The sequence below is a fragment of the Gadus morhua genome, chromosome 11 (genome assembly GCF_902167405.1).
Source record: "Gadus morhua chromosome 11, gadMor3.0, whole genome shotgun sequence".
In the NCBI taxonomy this organism is placed as follows: Eukaryota; Metazoa; Chordata; class Actinopteri; order Gadiformes; family Gadidae; genus Gadus; species Gadus morhua.
The window spans coordinates 21,125,708-21,148,088 of NC_044058.1; the positions used below are offsets into that span (position 1 = coordinate 21,125,708).

At 46.2% G+C, this 22,381-nt stretch overlaps 1 protein-coding gene across 3 annotated transcripts in view; it reads left to right on the top strand.

Moving 5' to 3' along the window:
- The first annotated feature begins 1,079 nt into the window (after nucleotides 1-1,079).
- ankib1b (ankyrin repeat and IBR domain containing 1b) overlaps nucleotides 1,080-22,381 on the top strand; it is a 44,668-nt gene continuing 23,366 nt past the window's right edge. For 2 of the 3 annotated variants that reach the window (XM_030370073.1, XM_030370075.1), the window contains exons 1-9: nucleotides 1,081-1,241; nucleotides 2,724-3,029; nucleotides 5,251-5,551; nucleotides 8,785-8,967; nucleotides 12,434-12,551; nucleotides 15,588-15,799; nucleotides 17,346-17,434; nucleotides 18,135-18,279; nucleotides 21,027-21,193. In XM_030370073.1, coding sequence (XP_030225933.1) covers nucleotides 2,842-3,029; nucleotides 5,251-5,551; nucleotides 8,785-8,967; nucleotides 12,434-12,551; nucleotides 15,588-15,799; nucleotides 17,346-17,434; nucleotides 18,135-18,279; nucleotides 21,027-21,193 — 1,403 coding nt within the window. In that variant the 5' untranslated portion in view covers nucleotides 1,081-1,241; nucleotides 2,724-2,841. Of the gene's footprint in view, nucleotides 1,242-2,723; nucleotides 3,030-5,250; nucleotides 5,552-8,784; nucleotides 8,968-12,433; nucleotides 12,552-15,587; nucleotides 15,800-17,345; nucleotides 17,435-18,134; nucleotides 18,280-21,026; nucleotides 21,194-22,381 lie in introns of all 3 variants that reach the window. The other variant, XM_030370074.1, reaches the window with a different exon arrangement.

The following is a 22,381-nucleotide window of genomic DNA, read 5'->3' on the forward strand; positions in this document are numbered from 1 at the left end:
GTTCTTGAGTCTTCTGACCAGATGGAGAACACGGAGAACCTCTGTTCTTTAGACTTCTGCCATGGAGAACCTCTAGAGGACACAGAGCATGAGGCCGGGAAGCTGTATTATTTACCTCTATTGTGTCCCCTGACCTAGAAGCAGTACCTGATCAAGAAATTGCCATAACAAGACCGAGCAGTGCCCTCGGGAGGAAAATCTCCTATCCAGCAAGTGCCTTTTTCATCAGGAAGAGAATATCCAATCTCAACGTATAACTGCGATTCTGGTTGCTGATGTGGTTTATACGGGCTCTGTCGCCATCTTGTGGTCAAATGTTGCCAGGTCACAATTTAGAAACGAGCTCACGTTGCGTGATTTATCCCACATTTAACTCAATGCTGACTATTTTACTCAATGGACCAGTCATTCTGGCTGTCATTGGATTTATGAAATGAGAGCACGCACGCACGCACGCACGCACGCACGCACTCTCACACGCGCGCACACACACACACACACACACACACACACACACACACACACACACACACACACACACACACACACACACACACACACACAGGTTTTAAGTTTTCAAGCAAGGAACACTTTACTCGAATTGTTTACTTGAATCGTTTGAAATGAGAAACAGCCTACATGTTATTCCATTTTTTATTAAGGTTAAGTTATTTGTAGTATTTTTGGACATTTTATGCGATTTAGTTTAGTCCAAATCACAGAGACGCTTAACCCGTTTCCCAGGCATTCTCATCTCACGAAGGAATGTCTGGAACGAGATGCTCCAATTGAACGTTATTGGCGAGAGAGGGCGGGACTTTCACTTTGATGGGTTTAGAGGAGGGACTTTAGGCAGAGTTATATCCGTTTCCTTTACATGTTTCGGATATTTCTTTGCCAAATCACTCATCAAAAAAATATTTTTTTATTCTTCTTGTCATCGTTGTTGTCTTTAATCTTTCAAAGTGGTATTGTTCTTGCTGCGGGGACTGTTTACCGGCGTACACATCTCATAGGAAGCAGCGAACTAGACGTTGGGCGGTGGTAGACTCGGATAACGCCACAACTCATGACCCTCCCCCAGCCTACAGAGTTGACAGGAAGGGGCATCATCATCACAGCGCCCAGCACGTAATTTATGGGAAAGCATTGCCTCCCGTAACAAGAAAGGAAACACACATTGTTGTGGTAACCAACGGCCAAAAACAACCCAAATAACGCTAGCCGGACACACAACCCTCGTAAGTAAACTTTTGATAGTTCAATCTGCTAAGTCGCCTAGCCTTTGTAGCTTCGCCACTGATCTTGATCATCACACGCATCGGGCGCTAGCCGACGCAGATGTCGTGGTGTTTGTTTTTCGAAATGTGCTTAAAAAAAATAACACTCAACCATGAACTTGTTGGCAGCATCAAAACTGCCTGTTTTAAAGCGATCCGCGTTCGGTTCGTTGTTTGACAGGTCTCCCAGGGGCTAGTTAAGGCTAGCCCGGAGCGCTAGCATGCTGGTCTGACTCAACACGTTGGGATCTGAGATCAGGACAACACTCTGGACGACAGGACTTTATACTACTTTATCCCAGCGGATCATGAGTCGCACCGTTATGGGTTCACACCCAAATTGTTTGTGGGTTCATATACTGATGGTTCCCTCTCCCCCCTTCGTCAGTGTGCGCCACCGCCAGACTTTGGCTTGTTTCGTTTGTAGTGTGTTGTTTGTTTACTAAGTAACCTACTTTGAAATATGCAAGTGATGCACTTTATTATGAAACATACGTTACCTCCTAAATTGTAGCTTGGTACTTGTATCGTTTTCATATCAGTTTGAGGAGGAGTTCTGAAACTAACTTTGGCCACAATCGACCATGCAGAGATTCACTTTCTGTTGTACTGTGTAAACAAGTCCAGACATTTACAGGACTGGTTTCTGGAATTAATTTATTCAGGTTCATTGTACTTTGTAACCTGATCCATCCTTGGTGTAACTTTCAGTTAATGAATGTACACACATACTGACATTGATTCAACAATGGGGATGAAGTTCTTCTTTCAAAAACAACACTTGCATGCTTAATAGCCTGTAGTGTACTGTAGATCACAGAAAAAAAGCTCAGTCTGAGCCCTCTGTGGCTCATACAGTCTTGACATATGGTCCTACTGTAGGCCATGTGTTGACTCTCTGCATGTCGTTTCTGTGTAATTCCGGTAATGCCTCTCGTACCAGCGAGCAATGGGCCCTCGTCGGAGCGGGCGGCTCTGGCAGGGAGCTACGGAAAGCTCCCGGGTGCGCCGGAGGAAGCATTGTCCCTCTCGCTGCGTGGCTTCTGTTCGTTACAACATTGAGTCACTTGACGAACGGCAGAAAAAACACAAGGAGAAGGTTGTTGCGCTGACACTGGGACTCATTAGTGTCGAGGGAATGACGAGACAAAGACGTTGTTTTTACTTTTAACCAAAGAGGCATTTCCTTGTTTTTAAGAGGACATTTTTAAGCTGTCACGGGGTTCGAGGATTTGTTTGTGGAAGGGTGTCGATGATTACCCAGGTGGTTTGACCTTGAAGGTCAGGATCTTTTCGGCGAGCCTCCCAGATAAGCTAGCCCTTTTTTAATGTTTACCTGAAGGATAACTGCTGGACTTCTTCTATTTTTTTTCTTTTTGATTCTACCAAACTGCCACTTAAAGTGTACAAATCCTCTCACTCTCTCTCCCCTCTTTTCCTCAGGAACACACACACTATGTCGATCCCTCGCCCACGGGGACCTTGAAGTCGACCCGTTGACGCTTTTATTTTTTAGAGTCCGGGGGACCTTTTTTAATTTTTTTCCCGTGGCGGGGGGACGATGGGGAACACGGCCACCAAGTTCCGCAAGGCGCTGGTCAACGGCGACGAGCTGCTGTCCTGCCAGCTGTACGAGGGCAACCCCCAGTTCAAGGAGGCGATGGACCCCAACACCAGCTACGGAGAACCCTACCAGCACAACACGGCGCTGCACTACGCAGCACGCCACGCCATGACGCGCCTGCTCAGGTGAGGGGGTACAGTTTGCACGTGTCCATTTAAATTATTATGAAATTCATTCAAAAGTCTGTGGTCATCGTTAAGTTTGATTTATTTTGGCCCCTCATTGCTTATCTCGGCCCCTCATTGATTAATTTGGCCCCTCATTGATCATTTGCATCATCCCATTTTCCCCAAGTGTTTTTTATTCCCATATTGATTTAGCTTGTTATGTTCATCCGTCATTCATCGAATAGCTTTACCATTTGACTAGCCCTCTGTCTCCTTACAGTAACACAAGGGCCTAGTAAAATAAATACAACAAAATCCCTTCACGATATACACTCGCATACGTCCGTGTACGTTCCATCTGGCGCTCCGGCACGTTGCCATCTGCTAGCATCGCTGAGGAATGCACGGCGCTGGGACGGAACAGGAAGGTGTTCCAAGAGCTTCCAGTTCCTACACACACACACACACACACACACACACACACACACACACACACACACACACACACACACACACACACACACACACACACACACACACACACACACACACACACACACACACACACACACACACACACACCCCCTCCTCGGTTGTACTCTTGTTTACCCCACTCCTTCCTCTGGTGGTCTGCTTGCGATCGTTCCAATTCCTGCACTAAATGTTGGTTAAGGCAGAATTCACTTTGGGAGGTAGAGTGGCATGGAAACCGACTAGACCACCGAGGAGGTTGATCGATGGCCTACTGGAAGTTGGTGTTCTGGGTTTCCAATAAGCTGCGGGCCCTCACGGGTCAGGCAGCTTGTCAATAGGCCCTCGAGCCGACCGGTATATTAGAATCCACCAATACAATCAGGACTCTTAAGTTCAACATTTGAGTAAACAAAAGGATGGAAGAGCGGTACCTGATGACTTGAGTACTTGATACAACATTGGGAATATGGCGTTGCTGTCGTCTATACAGTTTTATGCTGAACAGTTGCCAGGCATGCCTCTATCATGAGGACTAAACGGCCTGTAAAGCCAATAGTGCCGACTGTCAATTCCACTCTGAAGGTCCTTTATGTTAAACAAGATTGCTTTGTTGCCATTTCTTTCCCACGTCAATAAAATTATGACAAATGACAAATCATGGATCGAAAAAGCTGCTTTATTTTTTATTCATTTCAAGTTCCATTATTTTGTTTAGGGCTTTAGCCTGCGAATTAATAAGTTTAACCTATCACAATCGGGTATCTTTGTCAGTCACCATGGTAACTGTCCATGTTGTACGACATAACGGAGGTAACCACCTGATCATGTTTCTCAACACACATCCCTCCTACTGCGTCCATAGGTGTAAACTAAATGCATAGCCTAGCTGTTATATATATTGATTACGCACCTCCATAGCTGTCCAAACAGACAAACAATTCCTTGTTTTTTTCCACTTATCACATCGTTTACTTGCATCTGAGGCATGTGATCCAAAAGGACCTTGAGACATTAGGGCGGGGATGGGCAACTTTTATGATAAAAAGGGCCACAATTCTTCATCATCACCATCAGAGGGCCATGTGACTGCACTTCAACTAGACGTAAACTGAGAGAAGCTACACATTTTTGAATTTGTTGGATATGATTTCCTGTATTCTGGTGCATTTTGGGGATGGCCACTACCTAATCTTCCAGATTCATAACCTATTTATGGTATGTTGATTGAAACAACATGCATTCATTTTTTCATGTTTTCCATGCTCAAACAGCCACATGATTCGTTAGTATTTTGCAAAGGGCTCACATACATCATCGTTCGATGATGTCACAAAACTGAAACACAGTGGCCCAACATTAAGTTCAACAACTCAATGAACTCAAACCCAACAAGAATGATATTCACTTCAGAGCAGTTGTAGTAGTTGTAGTGGCTACTTAGTGGAAATCTTTCATGACTGATATCGCTTCTAAGCAAACTAGACACATGGGTTTGCCTTTGATTTCTATGAACCGATACTCTGCTCTTCTTCTTCTTAACCAAGTTTTCTGTAACTCGATTTATTTTTTATTAAATAAAAATTATGTGCGGGCCTGACTGAGTGCGGATACAGGCCGTCTGCGGCCCGCGAGCCGCCAGTTGCCCATCCCTGCCTTAGGTAGTGTTCACTCAAAAACCATAAGCAAAGCCAGGCCTGTACTCTCCCCATTGACCCGCCCCCTACCCTCCACCTCACCCCCCCCCCCCCCCCCCCCCCCTCCACAGGTCCTTCATCTTCAGCAAGGACGGCAACCCCAACAAGCGCAACGTCCACAACGAGACGGCCCTGCACCTGCTGTGCATGGGGCCCCACATCCTGGGCGGCGAGGGGCCCCTGCATCCCCGCATCACGCGGCCGTACGAGGACGAGCGCCGGCGCGCCGACTGCCTGCAGGTCATCCTGGCGTGGACCGGCGCCAAGCTGGACCAGGGCGAGTACGAGAGCGCCGACATCAACGCCACGGACAACCGCAAGAACACCTGCCTGCACTACGCCGCCGCCTCGGGCCTGAAGACCTGCGTGGAGGTGAGGCCCGTGTGGGGGGGGGGGGGGGTTAAACACGCTGGCCCAACCGTTGGCCGTCTGGAACGTTTTTGCGGGAACAAAGCTTTTTTTCGTGGGAAGCTGGAACGGTGTGGACGGCGTCTGGTCCGATTTCATCATGCAATCAGCGTTGGTGTCTGAGGCTCCAGGCCTCTGATTGGTTGCGTGCCTGCTCGCACACAACCAGCGAATCAGCGCGGTGTGTCGGAGGGTCCGGACTACCCCAATGCAGCCTCTCTGCCGAACGGGTAAGACGAGAGGCAAGGGAGCTGTTGGATAAAGGCAGTTGGTCATTGGCAAGGCAAGGCAACTTTATTTATATAGCACTTTTCATACACAAGGCAGACTCAAAGTGCTTCACATATAAACATTGTTATACAATAAAATAAAATAATAGATAAGTAAAAGAAAACATATGCAAAGAAATTAGTAAAATAGAAAGTTAAAAAGGCTTTTTGTAAGTAAAATTGAAAGTGCAATGTATTTAAGAAAGTGAGAAAATTAAATTGAAAGTTATTTAAGATCAGATCAACGGACTCTGTGGAACCCAAGTCGGGACCACAACCCGACCTTAAGGACAATCTATTACAATATTCTAGGACTCTAGCCCAGAAACAAAGGCAAACAACAAACAACAAACAAATATTCAGTGATTATTCTAGGACTCTAGCCCAGAACCAAAGGCAAACAACAAACAACAAACAAATTCAAAAGAGTTTCATATGGCGTATATTCAGTGATTAAGCGCTTAATCACTAATACAGGTTTTCACTTCGTCAAGCTCTTAATGACACAACTTCATTACTCAGCAAATGTCATGTATTTTTCTGGTAAAAATAGAAAATAAAGGGAAAGTTAAAAAGGCATTTTAGTAAAATAAAGGTAAAGTATTTAAGATTTAGCAGAAAGCTAAAGCAAACATAAAAGTCTTCAATCTTGTTTTGAAGGTGCTCAGAGTTGGGGCAAGTCTTAAATCCTCAGAGTTTATTCCAGCTATTTGTTGCATAGTAACTAAATCCTGCTTTCCCATGTTTCGTGTTTACTCTGGGGATAATTAACAGATTGGTCTCAGAAGATCTTAGTGTTCTAGAAGGCTTATGTAGTGGAAGCATATCAGTTAAATATTTTGGGCCTAAACCATGTAGGGATTTATAGGTTAGCAACATGAATTTAAAATCAATTCTCTGACCTACAGGAAGCCAATGTAACGATTTGAGAATTGGTGTAATATGTTCAAATTTTTTGGTCTTTGTTAAAACTCTAGCAGCAGCATTCTGAACAAGCTGAAGCTTCCTTAGAGTTTGTTTTGGGAGACCTGTAAGGAGACCATTGCAGTAATCAAGCTTACTAGTGATAAAGGCATGTACAAGTTTTTGTAAGTCTTCGGTGGACATGAGCCCTCTAAGTCTTGCTACATTTTTATGGTGATAATATGCAGATTTTGTAACTGATTTGATGTGACTTTCGAAATGTAAATCAGAATCCATGATAACCCCTAGGTTTCTGGCTTTGATTGAGGTTTTCAGGGACAGAGAGTGAAGGTGTTGGGTTACTTTAAGCCTTTCCGTTTTAGCACCAAATACAATTATCTCTGTTTTATCCTCATTTAGCTGAAGGAAATTTCGGCACATCCAGTCTTTCACTTGCTCAATGCACTGGCACAGCAGATCTATGGGCCGATAGTCATTTGGTGATAGCGATACATAGATTTGCGTGTCATCAGCATAGCAATGATGGTCAATATTGTTATTATGCATGATTTGCCCTAGTGGGAGCATGTAGATGTTGAATAAAGAGGGTCCTAAGATCGAGCCTTGTGGGACTCCACACATCACGTTGGTTGATTCTGATACAAAGTCGCCGATGGAAACAAAGTAGTTCCTATTTTGTAGGTAGGATCTGAACCAATTTAAGACTGTGCCTGAAAGCCCCACCCAGTTTTCTAACCTGTCCAAAAGTATTGTATGGTCTACAGTGTCGAATGCAGCACTGAGGTCTAGTAGCATTAGTATTGAGGTTTTGCCAGAGTCTGTGTTAAGACGGATGTCGTTTACAACTTTAATGAGGGCGGTCTCAGTGCTGTGCAGGGGTCGAAATCCTGATTGGAAGGTGTCATAACAACCAGTTGATGCCAGGAAGTGATTAAGTTGCTGGAGGACAACTTTCTCAATGATTTTACTTATGAAGGGCAGATTTGATATTGGTCTGTAGTTGTTAATAATAGAGGTATCTAGGCTCCGCTTTTTTAAAAGGGGTTTAATAACTGCAGTTTTCAGGGCTTTTGGGAAGTTTCCTGACTGGAGAGAGTTGTTAACTATCTGCAATATGTCTATTGCTAGGCAGTCAAAAACATTCTTAAAGAGGTTGGTAGGTAAAGAATCAACCGTACGGACCATTGGTTCGAGTCTGCCCGGTGTGTCCGGAGGTGAGGCCTGTGTGGAGCTGGAGGTAAGGCCTGTCAGGAGGTAGTAAGGCCTGTGTGTGTGGAGTTGAAGCCTCCTGTGTGGAGGTAAGGCCTGTGTGAGGGTGAGGCCTCAGTCATGAAGGCCTGCATGGAGGTAAGCCTGTGCGGCCGGGGGGGGGGGGGGCAGCGGGCCAGGAAGTTCTCCGGAGAAGGACAAAAAAGAGGCTGCTTGTGTTTGCTCGCCGAGGCTGTTTTGAATGGGACTTGGCCTCCGGTCAGGTGTGTCCCGGTTTGTTTAATGTCAAGGCAGAACAATGTGTAACTCTCCCCCAGGGTGACGGTGAAGCCAAGCTCTCCCGGTGGAGCACCTTTGTTTGAGATCCAACGGAGTCGATGCGTTTTTATGGGTCGCTGGGAGACCGGGACGCTGCAAACGGCGTCATAAATGTGTTTGAATGTACGCCACGGTTATTTTATTGGCGATAGACTGAATTTGTCTGAAACCATAATTCCAGATTGATGGCGATATCGGGTTTCATGAATGCCAACGGAAGTGGTGGGCGTCTAAAAGTTCTTCATGTGATGTCAAGTTTGACAACTGTGAACCGGAGATAAACCAGAGCATTTAGCATCAACCTTTGAAATATTATATTTATAAAAAATAAGTAAAAAAAAACCAATACATATATATTATTTTAATTATTTATTCGTTATTTATTATTATTCTATAGATAGATTTTTCTAAATGAATATAATTATATATCTTTTACCCTGTCATTCCTCCTTCCTCCCACCCCCTTGCCCTGGGCAGTACCTGGTGCAGCGGGAGGCTGACCTGTTTGCGGAGAACGAGAGGCGGGAGACCCCGTGCGACTGTGCGGAGCAGCACCGCCACACAGAGCTGGCCCTGAGCCTGGAGTCCCAGATGGTCTTCTCCCAGGCCCCCGAGGCCGAGGGCATCGACGCCGAGTACGCCGCGCTGGACCACCGAGAGGTACGGACCAGCCCCTCTCTGATGCTTTCAAAGAAAGAGTTTGTGAGGCTTAAAGCCATGCAAAATGAATATTTGTTGGGGTTAATGAATGGCCTTCCTCTTCCACTTTGAGTAAAGCGTTTCCCAATGGAAATCTGAATACTGTTTGGAGCTCTTAAAGCAAGGGAATGTAATTTGGAGAAATCAGCAAGAGTTAGCAGTCTCAGCCCCCCCCCCCCCCCCGTAGCCACTCTCTCCAACACATGACTGAGCCTGATGGCATTCGCAATGTGCCTGCCTAGCCTTAAAGAAGATTCGGTTGATGCGCAATGAGTACACGGGCAGAGGGAATGCAGGTAAATGGACTGCATTTATCATAACACTTTTCTAACCAGTGGCCACCCAAAGCACTATACAACATTCAACCATTCACACATCAACGGCGGAGTCAACCATGCAGGGCGACAGCCAGCTCGTCGGAAGCAGTCAGGGTGAGGTGTCTTTCCCCGAGGCACCTCGAGGCTCGGCTAGGAGGAGCCAGGGATCGAACTAGCAACCTTCAGGTTACAAGTTGACCCGCTCTACCTCCGGAGCCACTGCCACCCCAATAGGAAGGTGGACAGGTAGGTAGGTGGGTAGCTAGACAGACAGAAAGACATTTAGGTAGACAGTCAGACAGACACAGGAAGGTAGGTAGGCAGTTAATCTTATATGGAAAACAACAAAGACTGGGCAAATTAGGTTATTCAAGAGCTTGTTGAGGAGTAATGCAATATCTTGACGAAACCAAATCTCCCCCAGAGTGACCCGTGGCAAACTGAGTAACCGTGACAACTGGATCTACAATAAACAAAAACAAAACAGCAAAACCATGTGTGACTGCCCGGAGGTGATCAGTAAGGATTTCAATGACTTGAGTGGGATGCTGAGTAGAAGATTAGGCTATGTGTGACTCAGACGGGATGGTGAAATCCTGGAAAAGGGTGAAACAGATGCACACACGCATGCACACACTCGCGAAGAGATGCACACACTCGCAGATGGATACACAAACTCGCAGAGAGAGACACACACTCGCAGAGAGACACACACTTTCAGAGAGAGACAAACACGCACAGAGAGACACACAGACAAACAGAGTTAAAGTAACTTTGAACCCTAACATTGGCTTGAACCCTGCCCTTTTCTGACTAGCTGCATACCAATCAGGTCAGACTTAGACAAGGTCTTCCCAATATCGAAACCAAAAGAGGATCTTCATATTACCCTGTAAACACCTTCTAGTATGCCGAAGACACCTACCAACAAACCGTGTGGTATCGGGGTTAAACAGAATCAGAACGTTAAACACTAAAAATGTTTTGAAGAACTTAAGAGTCAATCAGGAACCTGAGTCTATGCAGCGCAGCAGCGCCCAACCCAAGTGTTCGACAACGGACGAAGACAATTTTACGTCTCGTACAGGAACAGGCCTCGACATAGAGATATGTCAGTCTGATATACAGAGTGAGGTTGCGTTTTATATTGGCCCTCATCTTGAGAGACCAGGGGAGATTTAACAAATGTATACAGACTGCAGTTTGTTTAACTACCACACAACCTTAGGTTTCCTTGCCATTGGGCTTGTGCAGGGTCTGTTTTTGTCGTCGTGTTACATCTACTCGATGGCTTACTGGGGTATAAGTCTTTATTTGTGTGAGAAAGTCCCCTTTGGCTGGAGGAAGTCATTGTTAAACATAATATTGTTTCTGGGAACCGAGCTGTCTGCTATGAAATGACTTCCTGCTAGGGTTTAAACTCTCTTGGGCTTTTACTCCTTCGCTAAAGTCAATTGTTTCTGAGTGTTATATAAATATGATTATATCAATATGGAAATCGATGGAGGGGAGATAAACACTTTATTTGGCCTGCGAGTGCATCTTCGTGTTTGATGTGGAGCCCATGTTAAATTCGGGAAAAGTTATTGACTGGGTGAAATGTTTCAGGAAGGGAGTAGTTAGGGAAGGAGGATGGCACAGCATCCATTTTATTTATGATGCAGTCGAGATGCATGAATATGTTTAAGATTAATATGGTGGTCGGTCTGTGCGGATGGCCTGACGTGACCTTCTCCTGCGAGCTTGGCTTTTTGAGATTGGAAATGTGAACACAGTGTTGAGCTCTGAGAATCTGAGTCGGAATGAGGTTTCACTTTACACGTCCAGCCCACATTCATTAAGTGTTATGGCTTCTCTACTAATTACATCTAATCTGTGAATGATTCCCTCCTGTGTTTAGCCAAAAGGTTTGGCCCTGCAAAGCAAACAACATACCAAATGTTTGCTAATAAGCTTATGCATAAGCTGGGATCTCATTACATTATTGTGCACTCATTGGGATATTTTTATAATGGTTCTATGTTGGAAGGTCAAGTCATTCTTGACATGTAATCTATTGGGCCAGAGAGGAGTAGTGGGACAGCTGACCCCTGCTGTACTGCAGCGGTGCTGGCCACACACAAAGCAACACACTTACAGATTAGCAGTGTTTACTCTGGCTCAGCTCCTGTTACTCCCATCATTATCACCAGCAGGCTGTTTTCTCACTTGGTCTCTACGCTGGCCCTGGTGTCAGTCAGGTGGGTCGGTGCCTCAGCAAGCAATCATCTCGCATCATACTCCCTAAGCAACACTTTTACTGTGTTCTCTTCCCTCTCCGTCACCCTCTCCTCTGTCCCTCTATCCCACTTCCCTCTCTCCCTTCCCCCTCCTCGCCCCCCTTTCCTCCCCCTCTCCCCTCTCTCCATCTCCCTCTCCCTCTTTCCCTCCTCTCCCCCCTCTCTATCTCCCTCCCCCCTCTCCCTCTCCCTCCCATCCTCCTCCCCCTCTCCCTACCGCCCCTCTTCATCCTCTCCCCCTCTCCATCCCCCCTCTCCCCCCTCCTCCTTTGTCTCCCTCTCCTCCCCTTTCCCTCCTCTCTCCCCCTCTCCGTCTCCTTCCCCCTCCTCTCTCCCCTTTCCCTTCCCATCCTCTTTCCCTCCTCTCCTCTCCCTCTCCCTCCTTCTCCCTGTCCCCTTTCCCTCCTCTCCTCTTTCTTCATCTCCCCCCTTTCCCTCCTCTCCCCCTCCCTCCTTCTCCTTCTCCCCTTTCCCTCCTCTCCTCTCCCTCTCCCTCCTTCTCCCTGTCCCCTTTCCCTCCTCTCCTCTTTCTTCATCTCCCCCCTTTCCCTCCTCTCCCCCCTCCCTCCTTCTCCTTCTCCCCTTTCCCTCCTCTCCTCTCCATCTCCCTCCTTTCCCTCCTCTCCTCTCCCTCTCCCTCCTTCCCCTTCTCCCCTTTCCCTCCTCTCCACTCTCTTCATCTCCCTCATCTCCCTCCTTTCCCTCCTCCCTCCTTCCCCCCTCTCCCCTATCCCTCCTCTCCTTTCTCTTATCTCTCCCCTTTCCCTCCTCTCCCCTCTCTCCCTCCCCCCTCTCTCCCTCCCCCCTCTCTCCCTCCCCCCCCCTCCCCAGCTCTATGAGGGCCTGCAGCCTCAGGACCTGCGGCGACTGAAGGACATGCTGATTGTGGAGACGGCAGACATGCTGCAGGCCCCCCTGTTCACCGCCGAGGCCCTGCTCCGAGCCCACGGTACACACACACACACACACACACACACACACACACACACACACACACACACACACACACACACACACACACACACACACACACACACACACACACACACACACACACACACACACACACACACACACACTTTATTAAAGGGGTCTCGGGGGGGGATTTTGCCCCATACCTAATTTGAATTGCTCACGAAATTGTGCTGACCGTGGCTTTAAAAGGCCGAAATACAGAGGTCATTCAATATCAGTGGGTTGGTGATACAACACAGACGAAATAAGGTAATTCACAACGGTTGATAAATTGTCCTGGAAATTCGCCAAAATGCCCCCAAAAAACGTATATTAGGTAGTAGAAAATGGACTTTTAATGCTTTCCGCCACGGGCTCAAGCGTTGGTTCATAGGCGTGTGTTTCAGGGTAATTCGTGTGCGTCGGTCCCAGAGGGTTTCATGCCCGGTCTAAAGTGCTGAATACTGATCTGTGGTTATAACATTTGATGGGCTGCACGATTTCTTGCGGCGGCAGAGATGACATTGCTCAATCAGATTGTACGTGAGCACAGAGAGGAAAACTTTTCAGTGAAAAACATGACTTTTATATCTTGGGCTGCAACGATTCGAGCTAACCCATTCAATACATTGATCTGTAGATCGACAGGAAAATACGTTAGATCTCATTTAGCTAATCTATTAATCATTTTAAAAGTATTTTTTTACAGTACAAATAACAAAAGTATTCTGCTTAAGGATGCAGTTCAAGGTTAATTATAAAGGGAATAGTTACGTTTTTCTTGGCTGCTTTTCAGATAAGGCCAGCCCATTTAAGACATTACTTTGGACTCTGGTTACTTGTAATTGCGTTTGCTATTAATTCTGACGATGATGACTCATCGAAATAATAAATTATTCATTGAAAAAGTATTAGTGGGATTAGTTGTAGCAATAGTCACACCTAGGGCTGCTACTAAGTTTTATTTTTGATTAAGTTCAGGGCCACACTAGGCTGGCTAAATGTAGAATGCTGGCCTGCCGTTCAAACATGGTCCCTCAAAACGTACGTTCCCGAAAAGCGACGGTTAAAATTTGTTGGCGAAAGAAAAGGATGGAAGAAAAGTATCATGAGGAGCAGAGTTTCTTATTTAGTGGCTGTTGAGTGTGGTTATGACCTCGGGGGGTGAATGTCTTTAAGTACTCTGTGATAAAGTTCTGGGGATTGCTTTTTCTTTTTTTTTTTTTTCTTTTTTTGTGAGGGTTCAGTGCGCAATAAACACTTTCTAACATGCGGTCCTGACTCGGACCGCACCGCAGTTCCAGCCGGACGGTAACCCTCCGATTTCCGACAGCTCCCTTGTGTTTTGGTTCTCGGTGCCTTGCCCAATGGCACCGCGGCGGCCCACGTTGACGGTGACTCAAGCCTATTGATCACACTCTGTAGGCCCCCTGGAACAACCACCGCCTGCCTCTTAATTTCTCCCTGCGGATACTTCACTCATCACTCATTACACGCCAGGGATTACACCCTCAGTCTCTCACACCGGTTGCCCTGTTTTAATATGCGCTAAACCGGCTACAATTATGCAAATAACGTCCTCCACGCAAATGTAAAATCAAGCAACATAAAGGGAGAGACACTGTGTGGAATTAAAATGAGGTGTGGAGGTGGCGTTGAGAATGTATGGTGAACCAACGGCCTTGGATTTTTGGAATACTTAATTTTTCAGTATTTCGGTTGAGCGTGTTTGGCTGTGTGCTACACATGACGGGAGCTCCTGGGAGCGGAGAGTGGACCCGCTGACCCCAGAGATGCTATATTTAACCCGCCTCTCTTGTGGGAGGTCAGTACGTACAGTGCACCAGACATCTGGCTAAGGATGTTCACCCTCCTTTTTATTTTCGTCCTTACACATGTCCAGGAAGTGAGCTACTTGGATTCTTTGATAATTGCTCAGACGTAATTACAATTTTGTCCGCGGTACAATCAGGACACCCTCTTATTTGGCCTCCTTTTGCACAGCTGTGGCTGCTTTTAGATTTTTGTATAAAAGCTTTTAATTCATGTTTGCATGACAGTCTCATTCAGTCTTCCTCAAGGCAAGATAATTGAATTTTCTAAATGTTTGTACCGTAGTCAAAGTTCCAAACAAGATAATTCAGTGTTCAAATATATCCTGAGGCGTTATTTTGACCTCATTGCAGTCGTAACTATTTGATTTTTCTAATGACTATTATAACCAACATTTGATGATTACAAGTAAGATGTCTGGCTGAGTTTCCCCAACATGTTTTTTCACTTTTATGATAGACTCTTATGCTTTTTCAATCGATTCATGCGTAGGAGATAATTATTTTTCTTTGAAGACCTGGACTCTGTCATTGGTTACCGTTTAGGAGTAGTGTAAATGGTGCTGAAAAACCTGAGTATATGTTCTATAAACATGGAGTATTTATAATTCCCTATTTTATATGAAGAAACATTGTGAGAGAGTAAGAGACAGACAGAGGGACACGCACACGCACACACACACTTTATTCAAGGGGACTTGCCCCTGAAAAACATTTGAATTGATATTGTGATGACCGTGGCTTTTAAAGGCCAAAATACTGAGGTCATTGAATATCGGTGATACAACTCAGACGAAATAAGGTAATTCACAGCGTTTGATAAATTGTCCGGGGAAATCGCCAAAATGCCCCCAAAAAACGTATATCACGTACTAGAAAATTGTATTTTTAATGCTTGCCGCCACGTGCTCAAGCGTTCGTTCAAACACGTGTCAGGGTAATTTGTGTGGGTCGATCCCAGAGGCTTTCCTGCGCGCGCGTGCGCGCACACACACACACACACACACACACACACACACACACACACACACACACACACACACACACACACACACACACACACACACACACACACACACACACACACACACACACACACACACACACACACACACACACCACCTGAACAAACTCCTACTCTCATTGGTTCATCATTTTACAACAAACTCGTCCTCTCACTGGTCCATCCCTCCCTCCAGACTGGGACAGAGAGAAGCTTCTGGAGGCCTGGATGACCAATGCCGAGGCCTGCTGCCAGCGCTCCGGGGTGCAGATGCCCAACCCGCCGCCCACTGGCTGCAACGCCTGGGACACCCTGCCCTCGCCGCGGACGCCGCGGGCTGCCCGCTGCTCCATCCCCACCACCCCCGACCAGATCTGCCTCGCCCCTGCCGACGAGGACCCCGCTCTGGTGAGGTAGAACGCCGTCTCTCCCGCCCACGTGGCTCCGCCGCCAAAATAGCAAGCCCACTGGCGCCGCGAGGACGCGCTAACGCTACCGCTAGGAGGCGACACCAACTGCCAAGTCGGTTGGTTCATTTGTCTTCGTCGAAGGCAAACACGTATTCAGAGCCAGGCTGAGAGCGAGAGAAAGAGCAGCGACAGCCAACTGGCAATTACCTACGACCCTGGCAGCGTGGAAATAAAGTTTCTTGTACCTGCTGACACATTGCTTTCCTATCTGTTTAGGGAAGCGATGCTGGCTCTCAATAGCACTCCGCAGTTAGCACCATAGGTAAAGTGACGAATGGATGTTTTCCTAGAGATAGCGGTTCATTGAAGCTCACCAGCTTCTGCTAGGTTTCCCTTTTTTAAAGATTCCCACGTTGTAACGTCCCTAAAACGGACGGCTAGACTTCGGCTTTTGTCCGTGAAAGGATAAAGGCGGTCGCGGGTGACTCAATAGGTCGCCGTCCAAACGGTGAGGACAGAGGCTGCAATTCAAGCTAACCGCGCTGCGTGGGGCCCAAATGATGTGTTTGGCTGCGGCTACAGTTCAAACGCGAGGGTGAAGGCTCTTCAAAAGCCCCCTAATCATAGTCATCATCGAGGCTAGCGTCGGCTGATGTCCGCGTTCAAAGGTTTGTGTTGGAAACTGACTCAGGGGGGACATCACGGAGGTACCGACTAGACTGCGAGTAACCTTTCACCGCGGGCCGTGAAGAAGAGCCAGGACCCCCCGGTGTCGATCGATGGGGCCACTCTGGGCTCCCCGTTTTAAAGGTTACAGTTGGTTACAACTATCGGCCTCTTTTTTCACAAATCAATACGTACATTGTCGAAGTACACTGGGCCCACTCGGTGTGTCCTTTTGTGACGCCCAGTCCCTTGTCATAAGGTGTGTGTGTGTGTGTGTGTGTGTGTGTGTGTGTGTGTGTGTGTGTGTGTGTGTGTGTGTGTGTGTGTGTGTGTGTGTGTGTGTGTGTGGTAGGGGGTCTTTTCAGGGCAGGTGGTAGAGGAGGGGGGTTGAGGGAGTAAAATATGATTTGGAAGATAGCAGGGAGGGCTATTCTTGGCATGGTGCCTTTTGGTCTATAACCGAGCCACGATCGACCGATAAATTGCGTTAGGTGCTCTTTGAGATGATATTATGCCTTTGCCTCGCCAAGTTTTCCTGGTGTACTTTATATACTTTATATAGTATCGGAAACATAATGTTATTCTTTATAATATTTCATCCAGTATATAGGGTGACACTCTCCATATGCATGTTGGTAGGCTTTCTGCAAGGTTTCAAAAACATTTGCATTATTCACACATTGTCGTTCTTTTATTATCCTTTGGTGTCGTAGAAACTAGAGAAACTGATTCTGAAGTAGTAGTAGTGTGGAAAATGTACTTTACTTTTTGCGGCTCAGTGCATCAGGCCGCATCAATTACTTGTAGCGATTCCAGAGGCGTGTTCCTTTTAAGTGCATGTTGCTGACTGCCACACTGTTTCCCCGGGTGTCTGGCAGTGTGGCATCTGCATGTGCTCCATGTCGCTGTTTGAGGAGCCCGTCGACATGTCCTGCGGCCACGAGTTCTGCCGAGTCTGCTGGGAAGGGTGAGTGAGTACACGGCCACACGCCCTCGCTCCTCCACAGCCCACCCCCCCCCCCCTCTGGGGGAGGTGGGCTCCATCTTTGATCTGGGAACATTGAAAGCTTTTCTTTTTTCACGTGAATTGCATGGTTACTGTTAGCCCGTTTGTCTTCTTTTGATGCTAGAGGAAGTAAATCCCTCACTAGGATCTTGTGGCACTACACTCAAAACGACAAAAAAATAAATAAAACCTGCATCAGATTGCTACTGTGCTTTTCATCAATCAGGCAAACATGACTCGTTAAAGGGGTCCTATTATGCCACAAGTTAAGAGTGTGATTAGCTGTTACAAGTCGTTTGAAAATCTGCCTTTTCCTCTGTTGTAGTGCAATCACAAGTGGGCGTGTCGACCTAGATGTACGCTGGATAGATCGGTCTACCAGCATAGCCAGTGGACTGTAGCAAACGTTGCTCATCCATCCATCATGCATCTAGGAGGACGCGCCCACTAGTAATGTCTCTAAAACACAGGGAAAGGCAGGTTTTTTAAATGGTTTGTAGAGGCTAAACCCTCACACCTGGTGGTATAATACAGGCCATTTAAGATCAGACAATCAATTCCGTGCGAACCACAACGGGGGGTTTGTCTCCCAACTTGACATCCATAATCCACCCTCAGTAAAACAGTAAGTGTCGTCTTATTGTGACTCGTGGCTCCACAGGTTCCTCAACCTGAAGATCCAGGAGGGCGACGCCCACAACATCTTCTGCCCCGCCTTCGACTGCTTCCAGCTGGTTCCCGTGGAGGTCATCGAGAGCGTGGTGTCCCGGGAGATGGACCGGCGCTACCTCCAGTTTGACATCAAGGTAGGGCGGGGAGGGAGACCCGGTACACTGGGGGAAGGGAGGCCCCCCCAACCTCACCCTGATTGGGGTGAGAGAGGGGGGTGGTGGGGGTGTCTGTCAACATGGTTGACACTAAAGCAGTTTTTTTGGTTTGATATTGGCCTCCGACCACTAGGGGCAGAAGTGCCATTGCTGTGTACAAGAACCTACCACTAGATATCCTGAGCTAGCCCGTTGATGTATGGTCGCTATGCGGGAGTGCTAAGATTTCGGGCCGTCAATAAATAAGTAAAGAGTAACGTATGTGTCGGTCTAGTTAATGGTAGTATACCCTATATATGTGCGAATGAAATCACGTGATACTGGATAGATTGGCTCGTTGTAGGCTTAAGCTGAATCCACTCTTGTGTGCGTACCCTGTGCAGGCAGAGATCCGCCTGTATTCACATCGGCACTCTAAATTTAACGTTACCACAAGGGGGCAGTATAGTGTTTGCAACCACAGATATGAAAGAGTGCTTCCTTGAACACATGTTGAAAAAAAACAAAGCTATCCATGTGATTTAAGATGTAAAATCATTCAAATGCACTGCTGAAAAGCTGTTGGTGTTTCGCAATCCAGTGTTTGGATTTGGAGGTGCGTGTTAAGATGTCAACCCCAACATTCAGTATTCAGTAGTCGTGATCCTGCTTGTCGAGTTTTCCGTCTTCTTAAATATGTTTTGTTGTGTCTGCAGGGCAGTAACAGTAGGAGCACAGAATGTGGCCTGTGGACACTATGAGTCAGAGAAATTGTATTGAAAAAACACTTGACTTTACACTTCAATTGTTCCGTTGTTTAATTCACTATCATGGGTTTGACGTGGGACAAGGAAACAGTTTCGTTTTTGATTAAAAAGCCTGTTGCTAAGTGAGCTGTGTACTCAGTTTAGTCGCATGACCATGACCAAAACCCAAACAAGAGCTGTCCATTTGTGTTCAAGGAGGGACTTGGACAAAACGTATTATACAGAAACTTTCCCTGACACATTTTACGCTTGAAAAGCTTTCTAGTTCAGATATTCTTGAACAGAGTAAACCTCTTCAAAGTTACGTAGTGCAGGTTTAATTAGCTTGCCTTCTTAAAGTAAAGCATAATTTTTATTTGTCATCCAAAATGGAGGCAAAGCCACCGTATAATTCCTGAAACTGTAAAAGGCAGTTGGTTAGTAGTTTTTTGTTTCACTTGATAAATGTTTCGGCACATATAATAATGGTTCCAAGGAGGCGGGCAGAATGGTTAAAGACGACATGAAACACTTTTATATGCTATTTAATTGCGTGCAAAAATATTCTTTGTTATTTTATTTTTATTGTCATTATTAATATTGGATGCAAAGCATCAATGTGATTTTAATTGGGTGTTACTAGCTATGTTTTAAGACCCAACTGCACCCAAAAAAAACCAAAAAGTCTCATAATGGTAAATTGTATTTCTTTGGCTCTCCGGATATATTTGGGGGCATACTTTTTTAATATTTTTTTCTTTATTTTTTCATTATAAATATATATTGCCCAAAAGGAACTGAAATAACCCCAAACTATCAGTTGACCTATCGGCAGAAAGATGCTTAAAAAAATACATAATAAGACGCAAGCTTGAAAGTAGCACCATACTTTACAGAGAGTCTTCAACTTTTCCTATAATATTAGGAAATATTACACGAATGTATTGATTTGTGGGAAGAGGACGAAACCCCTGCCTAGGCTAGGGGTCTACTGCCATTTAAATCAATCCGGCAGTGACTTGTTCAGACCAGCATATCAGCAGGGCTGCTCGGTCACTCGTTCAAAGGTCTTTTTTGGGGTGTTCAAAACTCCATTTACAGCCTGTGGTGAACAGGTGATGCTTTTGTGCCATACTAAAAAACGTATATCCCATTGAGATTTCTGGAATGGGAAAAACAGAATATGGCCAGCCTTCCCTTTAACAGCCCCAGACATCTGTGCCATACGTTGATGCCAACACCACGAAAATGTCCTCCCTCCTATCCCTTTTTAAAAAGTTTTGAAATCCATCAACTTTTAAATCGATACTTTTGTAGACGCAGGAGTAAAATTATCCTTGACAAATGATTTGGGTGGAGAAGATTTCCAGGCGGCTAAAACAAAACGCGCATTAGTCTGGTAAATAATGTGGCGTGCGTTTTCGCTGCCCACATGTCAATAATACATTTATTTCTAGAAGCTTTTGTCTCTAATAACGAGCAGGGAGAGACGACATTGAGGAAAAGGGATTTGGAGCGCAGTTGGCAACTTGAGATTTTGTTTTATTAGCTGGTCTGTTTATAGAAAATTACTAAATGGGTCCAATTCGCAGTCAGGCTTTCAGGCTGGGACGGGGGTATTTAACAGAATGGCCCCATTCAAGGGATTTGTAGTACTTAGCATCATTAGGTCTCACAAATAACTTGAGTAGATGCTGGTTTGTAGCTTAGTAAAATAATGTATTTCTTTTAAATAAAAAGGCTTCTTCACCATTCATTTGTGCAATGACCTTGAGGCAAACAATGTGCTGCTGTGTCCTCCTATATTCCTCCTTCATTATACTGCGTTTCCTTCAACTTATCTTTCTTATTTCATAATTTAATTGTATTTGTTCTATTGTATGACTGTTTCTACGTGAAGCGCATTGAGTCAGCCTCGTGGTTGAATACTGCTATATAAATAAAGTAGCCTTAGCTCTATTCCACTGTCTCATGCCCCCCGTGCCCCCCCTGTGTCGGCAGGCCTTCGTGGAGAACAACCCGGCCATCCGCTGGTGTCCGCGGGCGGGCTGTGAGAGGGCCGTGCGCCTCAACTCCCAGGAGACCCGAGGGTCCTCCGCCAACCCGCTCAGCTTTGCCCTGCTCCGGGCCCCCGCTGTGGACTGCGGCAAGGCCCACCTGTTCTGTTGGTCAGCACCGGACACACACACACACACACACACACACACACACACACACACACACACACACACACACACACACACACACACACACACACACACACACACACACACACACACACACACACACACACACACACACACACACACAGACGGAGAGAGAGAGAGAGAGCGGCGCCCTCGTTAACACTGGGCAGCAAAGGGCCGCATTCCATTACATGGTTGATCTCTTGACACGGGGCCGCGGCCAACCGCCTGATAGAAATGGGTTCCCGGTGGTTCTATGGCTCGTGCTTTTATGGTTACTTTAGGTCGTAAACGCGGTGTATGCAATGTTTGTCCATCTGTTTTTACAGGTGAGAATAAAGTTTAACTCACTGCGGGCAGCATAGGGCACAGCCTTAAGCAAAAGCAAACTGCAGATATGGATCTTGTGGTGAGTTTGGAAAGGCTCTCAGACAGGCATCTGGAACTATATTGCAAGCCCTGAATTGCCTATATGTATTTCATTTTCAACTATAAACTAAACTACTAAACTAACTAAACTAAACTATTATTAAATCAGGTTACATATTTCGTAATTCAAAAAAACATTGATGTGGCATTCTGAGTGTGTATCATCAATTGCATATCAAATATTATTAGTAATTATCCCTCCTCATTAAGGTGGGGGCCAAGCTTACCCCCCCCCCCGCAAAAAAACCCACCAGTGCACAGAGATACAGAAGATGATAATCCAGATACTGCAGCATGTAAAAGGCAGACGATCAGGCCCATGTCTAGAGATCAACATTGTAATCATTGATCTGCGACGTTTGCAATTTGTCCAAATTGCCTTGCCTTAACCGCTACACGTTCGCCAGCATGTTTGTTTTGTGTTTTTAAAGGTCTTTTTGCATCTCCATCTGCACATTAGTGCGCTCTAATAATCTGCCTCCCCGACCCCCCCCCCCCCCCCCCCCCCCCCCTTACCAACCTCCTGACTACATCTGCCCCTTCCAGAAGACCCCCTACCTGTCAATATCAACATCCCTTCTCCTATACTTCCATCTCCAGTATATAAGGCTTCCTAACCACAAACCATAGCTCTTAAACCTGTCTGTTCAGCTGCAGAGTCTACTTGTCACGGGCTTTGAAACACGTCCGTAGGCGTGACTATGCTCCGACCCGAGGAAGTCGGTGGATGCCTTCAGTCGT